Raw genomic sequence first — 25,205 nt, 5'->3', positions numbered from 1 at the left:
CATCATGTCTTACATACATCTGATGTACACAGGCAAAGTAACAAGGTATAACTACAGGCGAGAAAGGGAAGAAAAACAGTATATGAAAATAGAATTATATGCAAAATCAATGTTCAAATATAAAATAAGAAGTAAAATATAGCAGTTATATTCTTGTACATAGGGGCAGTATTATAGTAGATATATTCTTGTACATAGGGGCAGTATTATAGTAGTTATATTCTTGTACATAGGGAGCAGTATTATAGTAGTTATATTCTTGTACATAGGGAGCAGTATTATAGTAGTTATATTCTTGTACATAGGGGCAGTATTATGTAGTTATATTCTTGTACATAGTGTGCAGTATTATAGTAGTTATATTCTTGTACATAGGGGCAGTATTATAGTAGTTATATTCTTGTACATAGGGGCAATATTATAGTAGTTATATTCTTGTACATAGTGAATATAGCAATAAGAGGCTAAAATTTAACTTTTAATTATATTGTATTAAAAGCCCATAGGGGGTACATGTAACCATAAAACTCCCCAGTGATCTGATCACTCAGATAATACTTATCAAAACACAGGGAGTCAGTGATGTATAACAAACAAAACAAAAAAACACAATATACATAAATAATAAATTGAGTAGGTTGTATCTACCCAAGGGACAGTGGTCCACCTATTAGGGAAGAAAAAACAATCAAACAAACTCAATATACAAAAATCAAGAGCTGAATGTAGGTCCTCAGTGGAAAGACCACCACAATCCTAATGCTCAGTATGCAAATAAATGGGAACAATCTCACCCATATTCAGCAGTCTGGGACAACTCAGGATCTCCTCCGTGTGGGTCCTCTTTATATCGTCAAGTTGTGACTGACCCTACACAGACCTAGGAGATTAGCTTATCCTGTTGCCCATAACTTCTGTCCTGACAAGAACAGACCACTTCTGGCCCTCTCTGTATACCCCTACACCGACCCTATCCACGTCCCGACGCGTTTCGTCAAACAAGACTCATCAGGGGACTGCGGTGTTTAGATAGAGGCCAGAGGTCCTAAGCCCTCGCTCCCAGAATCACACAGGGGAACCAGAGCCACAGTGATAAAGGGTATATAAATGGTAACAAACCAATCGAACTTGAGGCCAATCAAAAGACTCACCAGTGATGATGCATATACACAGGTGCATCCATATCCAATATGTTATAGTGATGACGCCCCTTCATGCGCCGATCTCCTATTCACATGGAACGCAAGCGATATTGCTGCCACGAGATCCCATACGGCACTTCCGGATCTCGCATAGTAATAAACCGGAAGTGCGTCACATCGAGGGCGGGACTCTCGTTTCATGATAACGCGCATGCTCCAATCCTGGAGCGCAAAGCCGCATTCAATTCGTATACCGGAAGTGAGATAGGGGAATAAGGCGGCGGTGGGAGTGGCAGGTGCGTCACGCATGCATCAATCCACCCACCGCCCAGCTAGTGAGGTCACGGCTAATGAAAACACACCTCATATTCCCAGTGGCCAGAATGAATGCAGGGAAACGGACCCCCGCTGACCACATATCTCATTCACAGGATCAAACCACAGTCTCGCACATAAGGCGATGAGAGGTACAAACAACACCCTCATCAAACAAAAGAACACAGTACAAGCATAAATGGAAACGTCCCAAAAACAAAACCCACAATATAAGGGGCACCCCATTAGTATATAAGGGGAAGGAGATCATGAGGCAAGATCGCAATGATGGATGCATCAGCTTATAAATCACCACAAAACTCACTGGGAGCCATCTCAAGGATCCTATTAGGTGTATTCAGGTTTCATTACACATAGTGAAAATATATAGTCATGTTACCCAGATGTTGTAGAAGTATACATATCCTAGGGTTCCACATACAAAGAGGGATTAATCCATGTATCCCTATCCCTCTAAGACTATATAGGTTACATTTACTTAAAAATTAGTCAAGGTTGTCATTGGCTGGCAATTATCCTACTGTCTAAATAAAGCTGGCAAATTGAAGCTGTTCATTTAGGCCCCCCGGGGACGAGGTACCCAATCTGAATATCCATTTCGTTTCCTGCTGGAGCACCTGCCTGTCCCAATTGCCACCTCTCTTAGGTCTAGGGACAACATCGATACCCATAAAACGGATCGCTGTGGGATCACCACCATGTTTCGCCCAAATGTGTCTGGCTAGTGGTTTGTCTCTCTTGTGTTCGATATCACCGAGATGATCTCCAATTCTTCGCCTAAACTCGCGGATCGTTTTCCCCACATATTCCAGTCCGCAACTACAGGTAGCTTTGTAGATCACTCCTTGAGTGCGACAATTTATGAAATGACGTATTTCAAAATTCCTGTCCAGCACCATGCTCCTGAAAGTTTTCCCGACTTCTAGGTAGGGGCATGCTATACACTTAGAGCACCTATAACAGCCTTTCACTTCCCTAGATAACCAATTAGTCTCTTGGTGTCGTTCAAAATGGCTGTGCACAAGCCTATCACCAAGAGATCTCCCTTTTTTATAGGTAATCATTGGTCGTTCAGGCAAGGAGGGGCCCACATCCCTATCCATCAAGAGAATGGGCCAATGGCTCTCTAAGATTTTGCGAATTTCAGTAGCTCCGTTATTGAAAGTCGTGATGAAGCGAGAGAAGCCATTCTCCTCTAATGGCCTCTCCCGGTCCCTCAACAATTCCGGTCTAGGGGTATTCTTTGCTTCATTATGGGCCCGCTACATAGATGACATACTGATTGTATGGACAGGATCGAGGACGGAACTGTCTAACTATGTAGCGGGCCTTAACCAGAATGATATTGGCCTCACCTTCACATATGTCATTGGGGAAGATCATCTCCCTTTTCTAGATATCCTGATCCAGAAAAACGGTAATGGTGAAATTTCCACCTCAACATACCGCAAACCCACAGCCACCAACTCTCTCCTCAGATGGGAGAGCTGTCATCCCTTCCACATGAGGAAGGGTATTCCTAAAGGACAGTTCCTCCGTTTACGGAGGAACTGTTCGGATAAAAGGGTTTTTGAGAGCCAATCAAGGGAGCTCCGTGATCGCTTTAAGGAAAGGGGTTACCCTGGGGAGATTCTTAAGAGAGCTTATAATGAAGCAAAGAATACCCCTAGACCGGAATTGTTGAGGGACCGGGAGAGGCCATTAGAGGAGAATGGCTTCTCTCGCTTCATCACGACTTTCAATAACGGAGCTACTGAAATTCGCAAAATCTTAGAGAGCCATTGGCCCATTCTCTTGATGGATAGGGATGTGGGCCCCTCCTTGCCTGAACGACCAATGATTACCTATAAAAAAGGGAGATCTCTTGGTGATAGGCTTGTGCACAGCCATTTTGAACGACACCAAGAGACTAATTGGTTATCTAGGGAAGTGAAAGGCTGTTATAGGTGCTCTAAGTGTATAGCATGCCCCTACCTAGAAGTCGGGAAAACTTTCAGGAGCATGGTGCTGGACAGGAATTTTGAAATACGTCATTTCATAAATTGTCGCACTCAAGGAGTGATCTACAAAGCTACCTGTAGTTGCGGACTGGAATATGTGGGGAAAACGATCCGCGAGTTTAGGCGAAGAATTGGAGATCATCTCGGTGATATCGAACACAAGAGAGACAAACCACTAGCCAGACACATTTGGGCGAAACATGGTGGTGATCCCACAGCGATCCGTTTTATGGGTATCGATGTTGTCCCTAGACCTAAGAGAGGTGGCAATTGGGACAGGCAGGTGCTCCAGCAGGAAACGAAATGGATATTCAGATTGGGTACCTCGTCCCCGGGGGGCCTAAATGAACAGCTTCAATTTGCCAGCTTTATTTAGACAGTAGGATAATTGCCAGCCAATGACAACCTTGACTAATTTTTAAGTAAATGTAACCTATATAGTCTTAGAGGGATAGGGATACATGGATTAATCCCTCTTTGTATGTGGAACCCTAGGATATGTATACTTCTACAACATCTGGGTAACATGACTATATATTTTCACTATGTGTAATGAAACCTGAATACACCTAATAGGATCCTTGAGATGGCTCCCAGTGAGTTTTGTGGTGATTTATAAGCTGATGCATCCATCATTGCGATCTTGCCTCATGATCTCCTTCCCCTTATATACTAATGGGGTGCCCCTTATATTGTGGGTTTTGTTTTTGGGACGTTTCCATTTATGCTTGTACTGTGTTCTTTTGTTTGATGAGGGTGTTGTTTGTACCTCTCATCGCCTTATGTGCGAGACTGTGGTTTGATCCTGTGAATGAGATATGTGGTCAGCGGGGGTCCGTTTCCCTGCATTCATTCTGGCCACTGGGAATATGAGGTGTGTTTTCATTAGCCGTGACCTCACTAGCTGGGCGGTGGGTGGATTGATGCATGCGTGACGCACCTGCCACTCCCACCGCCGCCTTATTCCCCTATCTCACTTCCGGTATACGAATTGAATGCGGCTTTGCGCTCCAGGATTGGAGCATGCGCGTTATCATGAAACGAGAGTCCCGCCCTCGATGTGACGCACTTCCGGTTTATTACTATGCGAGATCCGGACGTGCCGTATGGGATCTCGTGGCAGCAATATCGCTTGCGTTCCATGTGAATAGGAGATCGGCGCATGAAGGGGCGTCATCACTATAACATATTGGATATGGATGCACCTGTGTATATGCATCATCACTGGTGAGTCTTTTGATTGGCCTCAAGTTCGATTGGTTTGTTACCATTTATATACCCTTTATCACTGTGGCTCTGGTTCCCCTGTGTGATTCTGGGAGCGAGGGCTTAGGACCTCTGGCCTCTATCTAAACACCGCAGTCCCCTGATGAGTCTTGTTTGACGAAACGCGTTGGGACGTGGATAGGGTCGGTGTAGGGGTATACAGAGAGGGCCAGATGTGGTCTGTTCTTGTCAGGACAGAAGTTATGGGCAACAGGATAAGCTAATCTCCTAGGTCTGTGTAGGGTCAGTCACAACTTGACGATATAAAGAGGACCCACACGGAGGAGATCCTGAGTTGTCCCAGACTGCTGAATATGGGTGAGATTGTTCCCATTTATTTGCATACTGAGCATTAGGATTGTGGTGGTCTTTCCACTGAGGACCTACATTCAGCTCTTGATTTTTGTATATTGAGTTTGTTTGATTGTTTTTTCTTCCCTAATAGGTGGACCACTGTCCCTTGGGTAGATACAACCTACTCAATTTATTATTTATGTATATTGTGTTTTTTTGTTTTGTTTGTTATACATCACTGACTCCCTGTGTTTTGATAAGTATTATCTGAGTGATCAGATCACTGGGGAGTTTTATGGTTACATGTACCCCCTATGGGCTTTTAATACAATATAATTAAAAGTTAAATTTTAGCCTCTTATTGCTATATTCACCATTTATTTGATAAGTGGCCTCCCTCTGTTTGAGGATTGCTGACATTATTCTTGTACATAGGAGCAGTATTATAGTAGTTATATTCTTGTACAAAGGGGCAGTATTATAGTAGTTATATTCTTGTATATAGGAGCAGTGTTATAGTAGTTATATTCCTGTACATAGGGGCAGTATTATAGTAGCTATATTCTTGTACATAGGGGGCAGTATTATAGTAGTTATATTCTTGTATATAGAAGCAGTATTATAGTAGTTATATTCCTGTACATAGGGGCAGTATTATAGTAGCTATATTCTTGTATATAGGGGGCAGTATTATAGTAGTTATATTCTTGTACATAGGGGCAGTATTATAGTAGTTATATTCTTGTACATAGGAGGCAGTATTATAGTAGATATATTCTTGTACATAGGGGCAGTATTATAGTAGTTATATTCTTGTACATAGGAGGCAGTATTATAGTAGTTATATTCTTGTACATAGGGGGCAGTATTATAGTAGTTATATTCTTGTACATAGGGGCAGTATTATAGCAGTTATATTCTTCTACATAGGGGGCAGTATTATAGTAGCTATATTCTTGTATATAGGGGGCAGTATTATAGTAGTTATATTCTTGTACATAGGGGGCAGTATTATAGTAGTTATATTCTTGTACATAGGAGCAGTATTATAGTAGTTATATTCTTGTACATAGGAGGCAGTATTATAGTAGTTATATTCTTGTACATAGGAGGCAGTATTATAGTAGTTATATTCTTGTACATAGGGGGCAGTATTATAGTAGTTATATTCTTGTACATAGGGGCAGTATTATAGTAGTTATATTCTTGTACATAGGAGCAGTATTATAGTAGTTATATTCTTGTACATAGGGGGCAGTATTATAGTAGTTATATTCTTGTACATAGGGGGCAGTATTATAGTAGTTATATTCTTGTACATAGGAGCAGTATTATAGTAGTTATATTCTTGTACATAGGAGGCAGTATTATAGTAGTTATATTCTTGTACATAGGAGGCAGTATTATAGTAGTTATATTCTTGTACATAGGGGCAGTATTATAGTAGTTATATTCTTGTACATAGGGGGCAGTATTATAGTAGTTATATTTTTGTACATAGGAGCAGTATTATAGTAGTTATATTCTTGTACATAGGAGGCAGTATTATAGTAGTTATATTCTTGTACATAGGGGGCAGTATTATAGTAGTTATATTCTTGTACATAGGGGGCAGTATTATAGTAGTTATATTCTTGTACATAGGGGCAGTATTATAGTAGTTATATTCTTGTACATAGGAGGCAGTATTATAGTAGTTATATTCTTGTACATAAGAGGCAGTATTATAGTAGATATATTCTTGTACATAGGGGCAGTATTATAGTAGTTATATTCTTGTACATAGGAGGCAGTATTATAGTAGTTATATTCTTGTACATAGGGGGCAGTATTATAGTAGTTATATTCTTGTACATAGGAGGCAGTATTATAGTAGATATATTCTTGTACATAGGGGCAGTATTATAGTAGTTATATTCTTGTACATAGGAGGCAGTATTATAGTAGTTATATTCTTGTACATAGGGGGCAGTATTATAGTAGTTATATTCTTGTACATAGGGGCAGTATTATAGTAGTTATATTCTTGTATATAGGAGCAGTATTATAGTAGTTATATTCTTGTACATAGGAACAGTATTATAGTAGTTATATTCTTGTATATAGTGGCAGTATTATAGTGGTTATACTCTTGTATATAGGGGCAGTATTATAGTAGTTATATTCTTGTATATAGGGGCAGTATTATAGTAGAGGAATAAAAATAATATAACTTGTATTATTATTCAGAAAGGGTGATATTATACTAGTGCTAATGAAGAAATTCAATCGATATCTCAGTCTAGAAACAAAATGTGCCATTGAAAATATTTTTACTGCCATATTAGAGCAAATCAACTGCACGTAGAAGAAGAATAAACACTGTCGCTTATTTTTTAGTCTGTCCCTTTTCACACCATGAGATCAATGGATTTTATTGGGAAATATCTAGATATAATCCGACCAGAACGTTCCTCCTCAATTATCATATTCAACACTTTTGCTTATCTCTGCACCCAATGTGAAGCAGATGAGGAGCAGTGGATTTTAGGTACTTACACAGACTTACTGGGAAATGATGGTACAGGTGAAGATTAGGGAGGGCGCTGCAGGCTGAGAAGAAGAGTGGAAGACCATGGCCACACACTCGAAATCCAGCCTTCAAAGACGTCTTCCTCCACACCATAGGCTCATCAATAATGAAAATCCCATTGTATATATTAGAGCGAGGCCACGTTGTGTGATCTGCTACACACAATGCTCGTGGTACAGTAATCACTGTTTACTAATAAGCATCATTACGCTCCTAAATGCTGCAACTGCCTGAAAATCCGCTGAAGAAGATAATAGCGAGCTAAGCCTTCCTCCGAAATCTGTCACACTCCACACTGCTGACAATCTCCTGACGGGGCTCAGTAATTACAATCTACAATTTCTTAAATTAAGAGAAAATCGGAAATGAAACATTTGTCAAGTCGGCAACTGCAATTAGGAATCCATTTAACTTTATCAGGTTCCCATTTACAGACGGACTGACACTCTGGGCTATCTGGGAATACTGTTTTTACTAATGGCTGACTGTATATATCACTGACATAGTCAATTATGTTTCTTGCTATGTTTTTGTAGGAGACAAGAATTTAGAAGCCGCATATTCTAGATAAAGACTAGACTGAGTGCCAGGGTTGGAACTTGCGACATTACCAAGACAGAAGTGATGACATCACCAAGACAGAAGTGGTGACATCACAAGACAGGAGTGATGACATCACCAAGACAGGAGTGATGACATCACCAAGACAGGAGTGATGACATCACCAAGACAGGAGTGATGACATCACCAAGACAGGAGTGATGACATCACCAAGACAGGAGTGATGACATCACCAAGACAGGAGTGATGACATCACCAAGACAGGAGTGATGACATCACCAAGACAGGAGTGATGACATCACCAAGACAGGAGTGATGACATCACCAAGACAGAAGTGGCGACATCACCAAGACAGGAGTGGCGACATCTCCTAGACAGGAGTAATAACCACCAAGACAGGAGTGGTGGCCACCAAGACAGGAGTGATGACGTTATCAAGAAAGGAATAGTGGTGACCACCAAGAAAGGACTGGTGTTCTAGAGAAGAAATAATACAAATAATGTCCACATTTGTGTCTACGGAATGGTACATGAAGGAAGACCTGTCAGGGTCCCTGTGCGAGGTGAAAGTATAGTTGGCCAATTTCTGGGTTGTGTCGCATGGAGAGGGGAGGGGGGGTGGGAGGGATAGTGTTTATAAGTAATGTTTGTAACAAGTTATCAAGGAATGCTGAAGGGGGTAGCGGAGACTAAATAATGGAAATATACATTGACGAAGAAGGGGAAGGAGCAAATTTGATAACCGTGACAAATATTTGATCGATAAATTGTATAGACACCATGTTATTTGATATTTTGATTTGTTGACCCTTATTTTCTTCATTCTGTACCCTATTTTACCATTACAAGAAAAGAAATAAAAATTTGGTTTAAAAAAAAAAAGAAAGGACTGGTGACCACCAAGAAAGGAGTGGTAACACCAAAAAAGGGGTGGTGACCACCAAGAAGGGAGTGGTGACCACCAAGAAAGGAGTGGTGACCACCAAGATCAGAGTGGTGACATCGCCAAGAAACTAGTGGTGACATCGCCAAGACAGGAGTGGTGACATCGTCAAGACAGGAATGGTGACATCGTCAAGACAGGAATGGTGACATCGCCAAGACAGGAGTGGTGACATGGCCAAGACAGGAGTGGTGACATGGCCAAGACAGGAGTGGTGACATGGCCAAGACAGGAGTGGTGACATCGTCAAGACAGGAATGGTGACATCGCCAAGACAGGAGTGGTGACATCGCCAAGACAGGAGTGGTGACATGGCCAAGACAGGAGTGGTGACATCGTCAAGACAGGAATGGTGACATCGCCAAGAAACTAGTGGTGACATCACCAAGACAGGAGTGGTGACATCGTCAAGACAGGAATGGTGACATCGTCAAGACAGGAATGGTGACATCGCCAAGACAGGAGTGGTGACATGGCCAAGACAGGAGTGGTGACATGGCCAAGACAGGAGTGGTGACATGGCCAAGACAGGAGTGGTGAAATGGCCAAGACAGGAGTGGTGAAATGGCCAAGACAGGAGTGGTGACATCGTCAAGACAGGAATGGTGACATCGCCAAGACAGGAGTGGTGACATCGCCAAGACAGGAGTGGTGACATGGCCAAGACAGGAGTGGTGACATGGCCAAGACAGGAGTGGTGACATGGCCAAGACAGGAATGGTGACATCGTCAAGACAGGAATGGTGACATCGCCAAGACAGGAATGGTGACATCGTCAAGACAGGAATGGTGACATGGCCAAGACAGGAGTGGTGACATGGCCAAGACAGGAGTGGTGACATGGCCAAGACAGGAGTGGTGACATCGTCAAGACAGGAGTGGTGACATCGTCAAGACAGGAATGGTGACATCACCAAGACAGGAGTGGTGACATCGTCAAGACAGGAATGGTGACATCACCAAGACAGGAATGGTGACATCGCCAAGACAGAAATGGTGACATCGTCAAGACAGGCGTGGTGACATCGCCAAGACAGGAGTGGTGACATGGTCAAGACAGGAGTGGTGACATGGCCAAGACAGGAGTGGTGACATGGCCAAGACAGGAATGGTGACATCGTCAAGACAGGAGTGGTGACATGGCCAAGACAGGAGTGGTGACATGGCCAAGACAGGAGTGGTGACATCGCCAAGACAGGAGTGGTGACATCGCCAAGACAGGAATGGTGACATCGTCAAGACAGGAGTGGTGACATCGCCAAGACAGGAGTGGTGACATGGCCAAGACAGGAATGGTGACATCGTCAAGACAGGAGTGGTGACATCGCCAAGACAGGAGTGGTAACATGGCCAAGACAGGAGTGGTGACATGGCCAAGAAAGGAATGGTGACATGGCCAAGACAGGAATGGTGACATCGTCAAGACAGGAGTGGTGACATGGCCAAGACAGGAGTGGTGACATGGCCAAGACAGGAGTGGTGACATCACTAAATGAGAATCACTAAGCCAATCACTGAAATGATAAATCTCTGAAATGCAATGTAAAGCAAACAAACAAAAAAAAAGCCAAACTAGGTTCATAATCTCAAAGTCAAGAATTTTCAGGTTCACAATATTGAAGTGAAAGATTATAATAAACAATGAACAATGACATGCTCTACTCGTGAGATACTAAATGTATATTCTTGCATCTTCACTAGATGGTCAAAGCGTCCACTGGCTTCAGAAATACCAGTAGTTCATCATCCTTGACACCTGACTTTGAGTAATATTCTGCTCTGTAAGGGGTAATATTCAGACTGTGTTATTATTATATATAGGGGCAGACAAATTATTGTACACAGGAGCAGTATTATAGTAGTTATATTCTTGTACATAGGGGCAGTATTATAGTAGTTATATTCTTGTACATGGGGGCAGTATTATAGTAGTTATATTCTTGTACATAGGGGCAGTATTATAGTAGTTATATTCTTGTACATAGGGGCAGTATTATAGCAGTTATATTCTTCTACATAGGGGGCAGTATTATAGTAGCTATATTCTTGTATATAGGGGGCAGTATTATAGTAGTTATATTCTTGTACATAGGGGCAGTATTATAGTAGTTATATTCTTGTACATAGGAGGCAGTATTATAGTAGTTATATTCTTGTACATAGGGGGCAGTATTATAGTAGTTATATTCTTGTACATAGAGGCAGTATTATAGTAGTTATATTCTTGTACATTGGGGGCAGTATTATAGTAGTTATATTCTTGTACATAGGGGCAGTATTATAGTAGTTATATTCTTGTACATTGGGGGCAGTATTATAGTAGTTATATTCTTGTACATAGAGGCAGTATTATAGTAGTTATATTCTTGTACATTGGGGGCAGTATTATAGTAGTTATATTCTTGTACATAGAGGCAGTATTATAGTAGTTATATTCTTGTACATAGGGGGCAATATTATAGTAGTTATATTCTTGTACATAGGGGCAGTATTATAGTGGTTATATTCTTGTACATTGGGGGCAGTATTATAGTAGTTATATTCTTGTACATAGGGGCAGTATTATAGTAGTTATATTCTTGTACATAGGGGCAGTATTATAGTAGTTATATTCTTGTACATTGAGGGCAGTATTATAGTAGTTATATTCTTGTACATAGGTGGCAGTATTATAATAGTTATATTCTTGTACATAGGGGGCAGTATTATAGTAGTTATATTCTTGTACATAGGGGCAGTATTATAGTAGTTATATTCTTGTACATAGGGGCCAGTATTATAGTAGTATTCATATTCTTGTACATAGGGGACAGTATTATAGTAGTTATATTCTTGTACATAGGGACAGTATTAAATAGTTATATTCTTGTACATAGGGGCCAGTATTATAGTAGTTATATTCTTGTACATAGGGGCAGTATTATAGTAGTTATATTCTTGTACATAGGGGCAGTATTATAGTAGTATTCATATTCTTGTACATAGGGGACAGTATTATAGTAGTTATATTCTTGTACATAGGGACAGTATTATAGTAGTTATATTCTTGTACATAGGGGCAGTATTATAGCAGTTATATTCTTGTACATAGGAGCAGTATTATAGTAGTTATATTCTTGTACATTGGGGGCAGTATTATAGTAGATATATTCTAGTACATAGGGGGCAGTATTATAGTAGTTATATTCTTGTACATAGGGACAGTATTATAGTAGTTATATTCTTGTACATAGGGGCAGTATTATAGTAGTTATATTCTTGTACATAGGGACAGTATTATAGTAGTTATATTCTTGTACATAGGGGCAGTATTATAGCAGTTATATTCTTGTACATAGGAGCAGTATTATAGTAGTTATATTCTTGTACATTGGGGGCAGTATTATAGTAGATATATTCTAGTACATAGAGAACATAGATTTCTTTAATCCCTGTGCTCCATTCCATGCAGTGGAACAAATGAAATGAACATGGATTTCCTAATTAAAATGTAAGATAAAAATAATATTCGGGATGATGGGAAAGCAAATAAATTGCAGAATATCATTTTTTTATGAATGCAGGTATCAGGTTGAAGATTCTTGCTACATGTCTCCAATTCTCTGCTACCATCTACTTTCTCATGCTGTGAATTACATTTTAATTAGTTCATTTACAGACAAGATTTGTGCTCAGTTATACAGAAATACAAAGCAGATAAACAATGACTTAAGCTTATGGTGTCCTACAATAATACTTAATTTACTTTCATTGCTGCCATAGAACACATTTAAATAAATAGTTCCCTTCATTTAGGAATGCACCCATGCAAAACGTCAGGTCTCAGAAGTCTTATTTCACATGCTGCCCTACTAAAACTCTGGAGATTTCTAATATGCAATAGAAAGCGCGGAGAAAAGAATAAAATTACAGAATAATTGAGAATATTTTAGCTTTGCAATGTTATCTGCCCTTAATAGAAGATGGATGTGAAAATGTGACAAATGTGAGAACAACAGTGAGAAGATAGACAGACAGACAGAGGGATAGAGGGACAGAGGGATAGAGGGACAGAGGGATAGAGGGATAGAGGGATAGATGGATAGATAGATAGATAGATAGATAGATAGATAGATAGATAGATAGATAGATAGATAGATAGATAGATAGATAGAGGGATGGATGGATCGATGGATGGATAGATGGATGGATGGATAGATAGATAGAGGGATGGATAGGTAGACAGATAGATAGTAAAATAGATCTTTCAATATACATTTATTTTCTTACCTCTTTTTTCCTTCGTTTTGTCTTCGTCACTTTATTTTCCTTTGACTTTTTGGATTTTTTCCTTTTCTGAGGGGTGACCTGTTCTTCAAGAAAGAAGTCATCTATGGCCTCCATCCCCCGGTCTTCTTCCTCTAAACAGAGAAAAAATAACAAGTTTATTATAAGTTTAGCTTTTTGAACAGGTAGAAATTTTTAGTAGACCCTCAAAACCTTTATACATAGTTACATAGGTTGAAAAAAGCCCTCGGTCCATCTAGTTCCCTCTTCCTCCACCAATTATACATTTTGTCATTAAGTCTTTTATAACCCCCAATGTTGTGTGTATACCTCCCCCTCAGCAGCAGTTTTTGGCCCCTCTATCACTTCTTAAGAAATTTAATACATTTTGAAGGCTACATTTTTTTCCAAACAAATGGACAACACCATTAAGTAAAAATAAAAAGCCAATACATCTGAAGGTTCTTATCCATTCATGTTTCTATGTTATTTCCTACTTGAGAAACCTTTCGGGAAATTACGAAAATTAGGCACAGAAAATGTGGACCACTGGTACATAGTAACCGAATGACTGTACTCATCTTCTAAGCTTTGCTAGAAAGGAGATGATCGACAAATCCACCATCTGGCCAAATCCCAACTATGTAAATTCAAGAAACCAGGACCATTCTACCTATTGGCAGCACATATAGCTCTTGGGCTATCAGGTGAGCATACCGGCATCCAGTCTATTGAATATTTCACATAAAGGGTAACCATACTTTCACGTCACAGAATAAGCTTTCCTGTGCGTGTACATGAGGAATAACACACTTTCTTGGCATTATATGACATATCCTGCATTTTCACCAGGGTTTCTCCTCTGTAGGTTCTACCTCTTAATTTGTAATTGACTTTTAGCTGATGAGACAGGACTTAAGGGGGCTTTAAACGCAGAGATATCGCTAGCGATATCACTGGTGAAAGCACCCGCCCCATAGTTTGTGCGTCACGGCCAAATCGCTGCCCATGGCGCACAAAATCGTTCGGAGCCGTCACACGGACTTACCTGCCTAGTGACGTCGCTGTGGTCCGCAAACCACCTCCTTTCTAAGGGGGCGGTTCGTGCAGCGTCACAGCGGTGTCACTAACCGGCCGCCCAATAGAAGCGGAAGGGCGGAGATGAGCGGCTGTAACATCCCGCCCACCTCTTTCCTTCCTCATTGCCAGCGGTCGCAGGTAAGATGTAGTTCGCCGTTCCCGAAGTGTCACACGGAGCGATGTGAATGCGATGTGAATGGGAATGACGAACAACCTGCATCTTCAACAATCAGCGATTTTTTGAAAATTAACGACGTGTCAACGATCAACGATAAGGTGAGTATTTTTGATCATTAACGGCCGTTCATTGGTGTCACACGCAACAACGTCGCTAACAATGCAGGATGTGCGTCACGGAATCTGTGACCCCGGCGATATATCGTTAGATACGTCGTTGCGTGTAATGGGGCCTTAACTGCTGTAATGTCTCCCATACACATCCCTACACACAGAAAGGGATTCCTGTTCCTCACTGCTTTTTTAGCACACAGAGAGAAGTAGCAGCAGCATGGCAGACAGTATACAGCAGTCCTGAGCTGTAAGAATGTAAATCAGCTCTAATAATAGGTAAAAGACTTGCTAGAAAGCTCAACACAATTTTTCTGTCTCCCTCTGCCTGTTTCCTCACCCTGCTCCTCATTTCTGGCTGTTCATCCTCTCTAAGAATGAGATTAGTTTTTTTTAGAGTGGATAACAAGTTCAGCAGGTGGGGGATAAAAAAAGAGAAATGGCTAATAAGTGGGGAAGAAAGCACATTTCTTTGATAACATATATTAAAAAGCTTCTTATACTGATGAGCAAAATGGTAACAATGTTTTGAACTTTTGACTTCCAGGCTCCATATCTCACCATCCACTACAGCTTTGAGCGTGAGACGACCTTCATTTTATAGACAATCATCTTGGCTATCTCATACATAAATATAACTTGCAGCTATTTAGCATATGATTAGTTATGCAGATTCTTGTCATCTCATTGTATTGTTCTTGTTTTGCTCCTGGTGGTGGAAAAAATCTTTTTCTTCAAATTACAACCTGTTCTCACATTCCCTAATAGCTCAGTGTGTTATTGGGTTCATTCCCAAGTGAAAGGTCACTAGTTCAAATCGAGGAGCCGCCATGAAGATTTTTCCAAGAAAAGAGAAATAGCATTATCCAGCTCATCGATAGCGGTCTCTTGGCCAAGAGAATTGACAAACTGCATCATGTAAGGCCAGGATAGTTGTGTATACACATATAAAATGTCACGCTAGGTACGGTGAAGTACCAAGCGAGTGGTGGAAGGGAAACCCTGTGTGTGACCAAACCTACTGCTGGTCCTTGGGGTCCTTCACCACTCTAGATAGGTACCGCACCTATGTGCTGAGCTGGATACCACCCTAGGTATCCCTGATGCTGGGCCATATATAGGGAACGAGTGGGATGAGCTCTTCGTCAACCCCACTAAACACTATAGAGGACACAAGGGGACACACAGGGGAAAAAACATGAACTAATTAGCCACAGATTACATAGGTAGAAGTTCAGCAAGGTTTTAAACAACAATACCACAGAGAAGTACAAGCCACCTGCTTTCACCCATGTCTTAAATGAACTGAAGAATATCACCAGCACCTGTCCAAGAAAGGAATGTGTATTTAAACACCAAGATAATGCTGATGATCAGCAGCTGGGTGGAAGGCGAGCTCCTGCTGGGTCCAAAAGGAGGAGAGAAGAATTCAGCAGGAAAGCTGCCTATACCAATGAATACTGACAGCAGGAACAATGGAAAGTCAGGGAGCATTCTGCACAGCCAAAAGCTGTGACCTTCTATTGCCAAACACCACATGACTGTGTCACCAGTGACATAAAGTTAGTTTAAAGTATATCTCCCTGTAAAAGACATTGCAACCCTTCCCTCTCTAGCTGTTGTAAAACTACTACTCGTCTCATACCAAGCAGCCACCAGTGATGAGCCACAGGTTGGGGACTTCTGTGGTAAAGAATGGCGTGGGCATAGCACTGTGCTAACTTTTTTGTTTCATTAGAGCAATGTCTTGATGCTCAAACTTAAAGCATTTTTTTTGAGAATTTGCTTAGCGAGAACTTGACAGGTCTACAAAAGAGTCTTTACCGTAATCACATTATAGACCTTTTGGGAGAAGCAAAGTATTAGATGTACCATGCCCATCACCAAAGCACAGACAGGCCTCACTATTATATGAGGTGCTGCTGATAAGTCTTTGGATTTACCCAGGAAGAAACGAGATAGGATGATGAAACCTTACATTTATTCCACATACTCTCTACTGAGGACAACACACTTCTTACATCAGTATTCCAAGTTCTGTAAGCCTAGCAAATAGAAGGATTTCGGTTGTGCCTCAAACCAGGCATCAGTAGCAGCCTTGGCATCAGAAATGGTGTGAAATTTGGTACCCTTGAGGTGTTTCTTCAGGTTTAGAAACAGATGATAGTCGGAGGGAGCTAGATCTGGTGAATAAGGTGGGTGGTCAACCAGCTGGAAGCCCAGCTCTGCCAGTTTTGCCGTGGTCACTTGTGCAGTGTGAGCGGAGGCGTTGCCTTGCATGAACAAGATTCCTTTGGACAGCTTGCTGCGCCTTTTGGCCTTCAGAGCTGCCTTCAATTTGTCCAAAAGCTTAATGTAAAATGTAATACATTGCATTGATGGTGGAACCCTTTTGAAGGTAGTCCACTAGCAGCACACCCTTCTTACCCCAGAACACAGACGCCATCACCTTAGTGGCTGATTTTTGCACCCTGAACTTCTTTGGATGAGGAGAATGTGCCTCTACTCTTTTGACTGCTCCTTGTTTTCAGGGTCATACAAATAAATCCAGGTCTCATCCATAGTGACCATTCGATCCAGGAAGTTCTTATCAGTCCAGAAACGCTGACAAATACACCGGGAAGTTTTCACTCCCATGCTTCTCTGATCTGTTGTCAAACATTTGGGGACCACTTTGCAGATTGTTTACTCATGTCCAAATGTACATGGATAATGACACAGATACGTTCACATGATGTCTGCTATTGCTTTAGCTGAAATTCCTCTATTCTCCAGTATGAGGTTGTGCACAGCATCGACAATCTCTGGAACAACAACCACTCTCGGTCGTCCAGGATGTTCCTCATCATTGGTGCTGAAGAGGCCCGTTTTAAATTTGGCAACCCAGTTCTTAACTGTCAAATATGACGGGCATTGATCCCTCAATATCTGCGACATATCACCATGAATATCCTTTGTGGACTTTCCTTGCAGAAACAAGAATTTTATCCCTCCTCTGCTCTCAGTTGCTGTGAATATCGCATTAGCCTCCGATGTTATTTTCCCGCGTGCGTAGAACACTGTTGCCATAAGCAACAAACACAAAATTTTGAAAACATATATTAGACACATAAGGCTTTCATGTGATGCAACATTCCTTACCATAGAAACAAAAAAAGATCAGAAAGCCAAAGACTTATCAGCAGCCCCTCGTATTTATACTTCCTTAGAAGAAATTATAAAGATGTCTTCAGACCAACTAATCATCACAATGAGGGAGTTTCTTCAACTGGTTACACAGTTATTTGTCAATACACGTGGTTGTACATCGTCCTGAAGCTCGGCGCCGTCCACTTCTCATATGGATTTGATACATGGGCACACATAAACTTTATTTATAACTCGGATTCACCGAATGACCAATGTGTATGACCTTTTCCTTAAAAAAAAAATAGGTGTAAAAATAGAAGTGGGTAAAGATGCCAGCAGAATACTTTGCGATGAGGAAGGAAAGTCTCTGCAAGGCCTCAAGGTCAGAAATTACATTTACCGCACCCTTTGTGACACTAGGGCCAATGCAGAATTCAGAACATGGACCTCATAAGAAAATATTAAGTTGCATCTGTTACAAGTATTATGTCCAAACACTGAAAACAAAAATCCGTAACATAAAAACTTTACATCTCATTAATGGACTGGGCCAGGTAGACTATTTCGGAAGTCATAGATAATGCTCCCACACACCCAAGGTTCTAATAATGTCCAAAACTCACAATATTCTGTTGTAGAAAAATTATTTATCCTACTTCAACCTTAATATTTTAGAATTCTGCTTACTTTACCCAAACTTTGACCTACAATTTAATCTGATATTTTGTTGAAACCAACAGTGATGAGATATTTTTGCCAGGGAAAGTGGTTGCTTACTTTTCTGCTGAAATATTTCACACTGTCTGCAAGGTCAGACTGGTCCTCAGTATTAACAGAACTTCCTAATGTAGTTCCAGTCTCCAACAAAATAACAGGCCACAAGGGTCCAGCAGAAGAATACCACATATAGATGATGTAGGAGCTAGTTACTTATGGTTATTTGGGTGCACTACTTATAGGAAGATCCATACATCATCAACAAGCCATCCACAACCTGTCTCCTCCTTACATCTGTGACCTAGTTTCCCGGTACCTACCTGCACGCAACCTCAGACATCCTCACAAGATCTACTTCTCTACTTCTCTTTTATCTCCTCTTCCCACAATAGCATGCAAGATATCTCCCGTGCCTGCCCCTTACTCTGGAACGCTCTACCCCAGCATATCAGACTCTCACCTGCCAAGGAAACCTTCAGAAGGAACCTAAAGACCCACCTCTTCCGACAAGCCTATAACCTACAATAACCCTGAGACCAGAACATCACTGCGCAACCAATTCTGTCCACACTTAATGTACCATTACCCACTGTACCCTCACCCATTCTGTAGACTGTGAGCCCTCGTGAGCAGGGTCCTCTCTCCCCCTGTAGAATGTGAGCCCTCGTGAGCAGGGTCCTCTCTCCTACTGTAGACTGTGAGCCCTCGTGGGCAGGGTCCTCTCTTCCTATAGACTGTGAGCCCTCGCAGGCAGGGTCCTCTCTCTTCCTGTAGATTGTGAGCCCTCGTGAGCAGGGTCCTCTCTCCCCCTGTAGACTGTGAGCCCTCGTGAGCAGGGTCCTCTCTCATCCTGTAGACTGTGAGCCCTCGCAGGCAGGGTCCTCTCTCTTGCTGTAGATTGTGAGCCCTCGTGAGCAGGGTCCTCTCTCCCCCTGTAGACTGTGAGCCCTCGTGAGCAGGGTCCTCTCTCATCCTGTAGACTGTGAGCCCTCGCGATAAGTAATCCCCACAGAAGGTATATGTTGATCTCTGAAATATACCGTATGCCTTGAAATAAATAGGTAAAGACTCTAGTGTCTAACAGGACATAATCCGAACATTCCAAAAGTTGAGGAATAATCCAGTGTGTAGTGGTGAATCAAGCCAAACAATTCTAGAAGCAATATATGGTTCCAGGCCTAGTGACTTCCTTATACACCACCCCCGTGTTTGGCTTGATTCACCACTACACACTGGAATATTCCTCAACTTTTGGAATATTCGGAATATTTCCTGTTAGGGTACTTTCACACTTGCGTTGAACGGTATCCGTTGCATTGCGTTGTGTAACGGATGCAACGGATGTGTTGCATATAGTGGCACAACGGATGCAACGGATGCTGCAAAACAACGCAATTCGTTTTGATTTTTTTTTACAGTTTTACCAGCGGCAGACTATTGTAAACGATCAGCTGATCGCTCCCAGTAGCCGGCCGCCGGGTGATCAGCTGATCGCTCCCTGCAGCCGACCGCCGGGTGATCAGCTGATCGCTCCCTGCAGCCGGCCGCCGGGTGATCAGCTGATCGCTCCCAGTAGCCGGCCGCCGGGTGATCAGCTGATCGCTCCCTGCAGCCGGCCGCCGGGTGATCAGCTGATCGCTCCCTGCAGCCGGCCGCCGGGTGATCAGCTGAGCGCTGTCACTTGTCGGCGGCCGGGCATGCCGGCGGCCGGGCATGCCAGCGGGCGGGCGCTCAGCTGAGCGCTGTGACTTGCCGGCGGCCGAGCATGCCGGTGGCCGGTCGCTCAGCTGAACGTTCGGCCACAGCGAGCCAAAATAAAGTTTGATTTAAAAAAAAAAAAAAAAAGAGCATGCGCAGTGGAATCCAGAGGATTCCGCTGCTCAAAATAACGTTACATGCTGCGTTCCTCCCGCTGGGCAGAAGCAACGGAGCGTCGCCCAGCGGAAGCAACGCAGGTCCTTTTGGTACAATCCGTCACCCATACAAGTCTATGGGAAACAGCGGAATCCGTTAACGGATTCCGCTGTTTTCCAAAAGGGCGGATTGTAACGGAAGGAAATAAACGCAAGTGTGAAAGTACCCTTAGACACTAGAGCCTTTACCTATTTATGGTATTTCAAGGTATATATTTCACAGATCAACATATACCTCCTGTGGGGATTACTTATCTACACGTACCTGAATAGATCATATGTCTGTGATAAAGACCCTTAAAGGGTCGAAACGTTGGACTTTTTTGTTTCACATATGCCTTATCAATAAATAGCGAGTTTTGATCAACCTTGTTCTTTCTTATTTGGTGTGCTGAAGTCTTTTTCTACTTGTTTGACGACTTTACTAAATCAGTTTGTGTTTGCATTAAGACTCATGCTGTAGTCATTGGTCACTGGGCAAGATGTATTGTTCTATGTTTTGCTATTGTCAGACAGTCTATATAGACTGAACAAAAATATAAAAGCAACATTATTGTTTTTGCTCCAATTTTGGTGAGCTGAACTAAAAAAAATATTTTTCTAATTACACAAAAGACCTTTTTTTCTCAAATACGGTTCACAAATTTGTCTACATCTGTGTTACTGATCACTTCTCCATTACCGCAATAATCCGTCCATCTCACAGGTGTGGCATATCAAGATGCAGAATAGGCACCATGATTATAGCACAGGTGTGCCTTAGGCTGGCCACAATAAAAGGCCACTCTAAAATATGCACTTTTACAATATTGGGGGTCAGAAAATCAGTCACTATCTGGAGTGACCACCATTCAGTTCACACAGTGCAACACATCTCCCTCACATAGAGTTCATCAGGTTGTTGATTGTGGCCTGTGGATTGTTGGTCCACGTTTTAATGTCTGTGAGGAACTTGAACACGCGTATATGCCAATCCAGAGTATCCCAAACATGCCCAATGGGTGGACATGTCCGGTGAGTTTGCTGGTCACGCAAGACCTGGGATGTTTTTGTGCTACCCCAGCAGCGGATCGAACCGCTCGGATACGTGGGCAGTGTCCGTTCGTGGCTGGAGGGTCTCCGGACCTGGGGGCTTAGGGGGCCACACTCTAAAGTAAAAGGGGATATTTACAGGGGAGTTATTGTTCGTGACGCCACCCGTGGTGTGCGGTAATTGGGGTACCACCGCTGCCGTTGGGAGTACCCGGGATGATGGAATGGGGCAGCAAGGTGTCATTACCCTCCAAGGATAGGGGTATGCTCCAGGGCTCTGGAAGATGATACTGGGTGCCGTGACGGGGAGATCACTCATGTACTCACTCAGCCAGTAAGCAGACGCTGACAACCGGGTAAACCAAGTCTCTAGTTGCCGCTGCCTCTCAAGGGGAGCTCGTGGCTAAGTGTGGGAGCCTGCTCTCGGGGCTCACACTTGGGATTTCAGTGAGCCGCTTGTTTGGAAGGCCCAATGCCCCTCGTTGCGCTAGCGCCCCAATTCTGGAGATGGTGGGAACAGTCCATAAAGGCTCCGCTCTCCTCAGGTTAATTTCTGGGTTACCTGAAGCTTCTCCCCGACCTAGGGTCTGTGTACCCCGCCGTGCCTTCGGTCACCGACCGGTGATAGGACCCGGCTGCAGTCCGTCCACTTTTACAGGTCCAGGCACCTTGCCTCTATCCCCTGCGACCGGGGGTCTGACTCCTCTAGGTCCAGACCACCGTCTGCAACCTAGACAGCTACTCTTGGGAGCCACAGCTCCCTGCTTCCTCCACTTCACTCATTCACTCCGCTCTCCTTCTACTTTACTGACACTGACCTCCCCTTCCTGACCCCTAAGTGCGCGACCCTATTCCGCTTAAGCTGCCCACTGGTGTGGCTGGTGGGTGTGGTGCAGGGTGTATCTAGGATTTGATTTGCTGTTGGAGGCAGCACTGTAAGATGGGGACCCAGAACCATGAGGGATTTGAATACTGCACTAAAGGGAAAGAGCGTGCAGTACCCTGTGATGACCTGATAGTCCAGGGGCCTCACATTTTCAGCTTCCAGGAATTGTGTACAGATCCTTGCAACATGAGGCCGTATATTATCAGCTGCAACATGAAGTGATGGTGGTGGATGAATGGCCCAACAATGGGCTACAGGGTCTCGTTACTGTATCTCTCTGCATTCAAAATGTCATCAATAAAATGCATCTGTGTTCATTGTCCATAACCTACGCCTGCCCATACCATAACCCCACCGCCACCATGGGGCACTCAATTCACAACGTTGATATCAGCAAACCCCTCACCCACATGACGCCATACCTGCAGTCTGCCATCTGCCCTGTACAGTGAAAACCAGGATTCATCCGTGAACAGATCACCTCTCAACGTACCAGATGTCATTGAATGTGAGCATTTGCCCACTCAAGTCAGTTACGAAGATGAACCTCACTCAGGTGGAGACCCCGATGAGGACGACGAGCAGCAGATTAACTTCCGTGAGATGGTTTCTGTTTGTAAAGAAATTCTTTGGTTTTGTAGTGATTGTTGCAGCAGATGTCCGGGTGGCCGGTCTCATACGATCTTGGAGGTGAAGATGCTGAATGTGGAGGTCCAGGGCTGGTGCGGTTACATGTGGTCTGCGGTTGTGAGGCCGGTTGGATGTAACGACAAATTCTCTGAAATTCCTTTCGAGACGGCTTATGGTAAAGAAATAACATTCAATTTACGGGCAACAGCTCTGGTGGACATTCCTGCAGTCAACATGACAATTAAACGCTCCCTCAAAACTTGTGACATCTGTATGTTAAAACTGCACATTTTACAGTGGCCTTTTATTGTGGCCAGCCTAAGGCAATATACCATATATGACATATACATATATTGAAATTAATCTAGAAAATTAAGTATTTCTCCTAGAAAATTATTGCAATTACACATGTTTATTTCACACAAAACCCCCAAAATGGGAAACATTTTTGGCAACTTTCCAACATTGTGGGTAAATGACTTTGTTTCAAGCAAGTGATTCTTGTTCAATCTCATCTACGGCAAGTAACAGGTGTTGGAAAGATGAAAATGACACCTGAAAAAAAAGATAAAAAGGGGAGAAGTTGACTCAATCTTTGCATTGTGTGTCTGTGTGTCTGTGTGTGCCACACTAAGCATGGAGAAGAGAACGAGAAGAGAACTGTCTGAGGACTTGACAACCAAAACTGTTGAAACATATCAACTATTTCAAGGTTACAACTCCATCTCGAGTGATCTTGATGATCCTTTGTCCATGGTGTGTAACATAATCAAGAAGTTTACATTCCGTGGCATTGTAGCTAATCTCCCTGGCCGTGGATGGCAGAGAAAAATTGATAGGTTGCAACGAAGAACAGTCCGTATGGTGGATAAGCCGTCCCAATCAAGTTCCAAAAAACATCAAGCTGTCCTGCAGGCTCAGGGGGCATAACTGTTAGGGCGAAGTATCCATCTACATTTTAAAGAACTTAAATGCTATGGCAGGAGACCCACGAGGACCCCACTGCGGACACAGACATAAAAAGCTAGACTGCAGTATATAATACAAAATATATGTGACAAAGCCAAAATCCTTCTCAGAAAGCATCTTGTGGACAGATGAGAGCAAGAAAAAGCTTTGTGGTAAAGCACATAATTCTACGTTTTATCAAAAATGGAATGAGGCCTACTAAGAAAAGAACACAGCACCTCCAGTCAATTATGGTGGTGGTTCAAAGATGTTTTGGGGTTGTTCTGCTGACTCTGGCACTAGGTGCCTGGACTGTGTGCAAAGCACCATGAAATCTGAAGAGCAACAAAGGATTTTGGGTCTCAATGTAGTGCGCAGTATCAAAAAGATAGGTCATGGGTTTTTCAACAGGACAATGACCCCAAACATACTTCAAAAAGCCCCCAGAAATGGACAGAAACAAAAGTACTGAAAGAGTTCTGAAGTGGCAGCAATTAGTCCGGATCTAAAACCCATTGACACCTGTGGAGAGATCTTAAAATTGGTTTTGGGAGAAGATGTCTTCAAATATGAGAGCCCTGGAGCAGTTTAAACAAGAAGAGTCCAAAATTCCAGGTGAGAGGTGTAAGATGCTTGTGGACAGTTATATAAGTGATTGATTGCAGTTAATTATTCCAAAGAGTGTGCAAAGAAATATTAAGATTAGGGAGCCAACAATTTTGTATGGCCCAGTTTTGGACTTTTGATGAAATAATCGCCAATTTACCTTTTTCCTCTTATTCTTATCTTCCCCACACAAAGGAAATAAACATGTACAGAACTAAATGTGTAATTACAACAATTTTCTGAACGAAATACTTCATTTTATGGAATAAGCTAAAGAGTGCAAACACTTTTGTCCATGACTATTTATATATATATATATATAATATATATATATATATAAATAATATATATATATATATATATATATATTATATTATATATTTATATTATATATACACACACAGTATATAATCTTGCAATTTTCACACATGTAAAGTAGGATGGTATCAATACCATGGATGGCAAGAGGAGCAAGCAAATCAATTTTGGAACAGATCAAGCAAGGATCACCAAGTTGTGACTTGCCTACTTTGGATACATCATACGAAGAGAGTAATCATTGGAGAAGGACATCATGGTCGGAAGAATAGAAGGA

At 42.3% G+C, this 25,205-nt stretch overlaps 1 protein-coding gene across 5 annotated transcripts in view; it reads right to left on the bottom strand.

The window, feature by feature from the left end:
- Window positions 1-25,205, bottom strand: part of CHD5 (chromodomain helicase DNA binding protein 5) — a 256,909-nt gene that overhangs the window by 214,208 nt on the left and 17,496 nt on the right. For all 5 annotated transcript variants that reach the window (XM_075327784.1, XM_075327788.1, XM_075327789.1 and 2 more), the window contains exon 2: window positions 13,385-13,515. In XM_075327784.1, the coding sequence (XP_075183899.1) occupies window positions 13,385-13,515 (131 nt within the window). The remainder of the gene's footprint in view (window positions 1-13,384; window positions 13,516-25,205) is intronic.

Source organism: Anomaloglossus baeobatrachus, chromosome 11, assembly GCF_048569485.1.
Source record: "Anomaloglossus baeobatrachus isolate aAnoBae1 chromosome 11, aAnoBae1.hap1, whole genome shotgun sequence".
Lineage (NCBI taxonomy): Eukaryota > Metazoa > Chordata > Amphibia > Anura > Aromobatidae > Anomaloglossus > Anomaloglossus baeobatrachus.
Note: the sequence above shows the minus strand (reverse complement) of the source record. Positions and strands in the feature narration are given on the sequence as shown.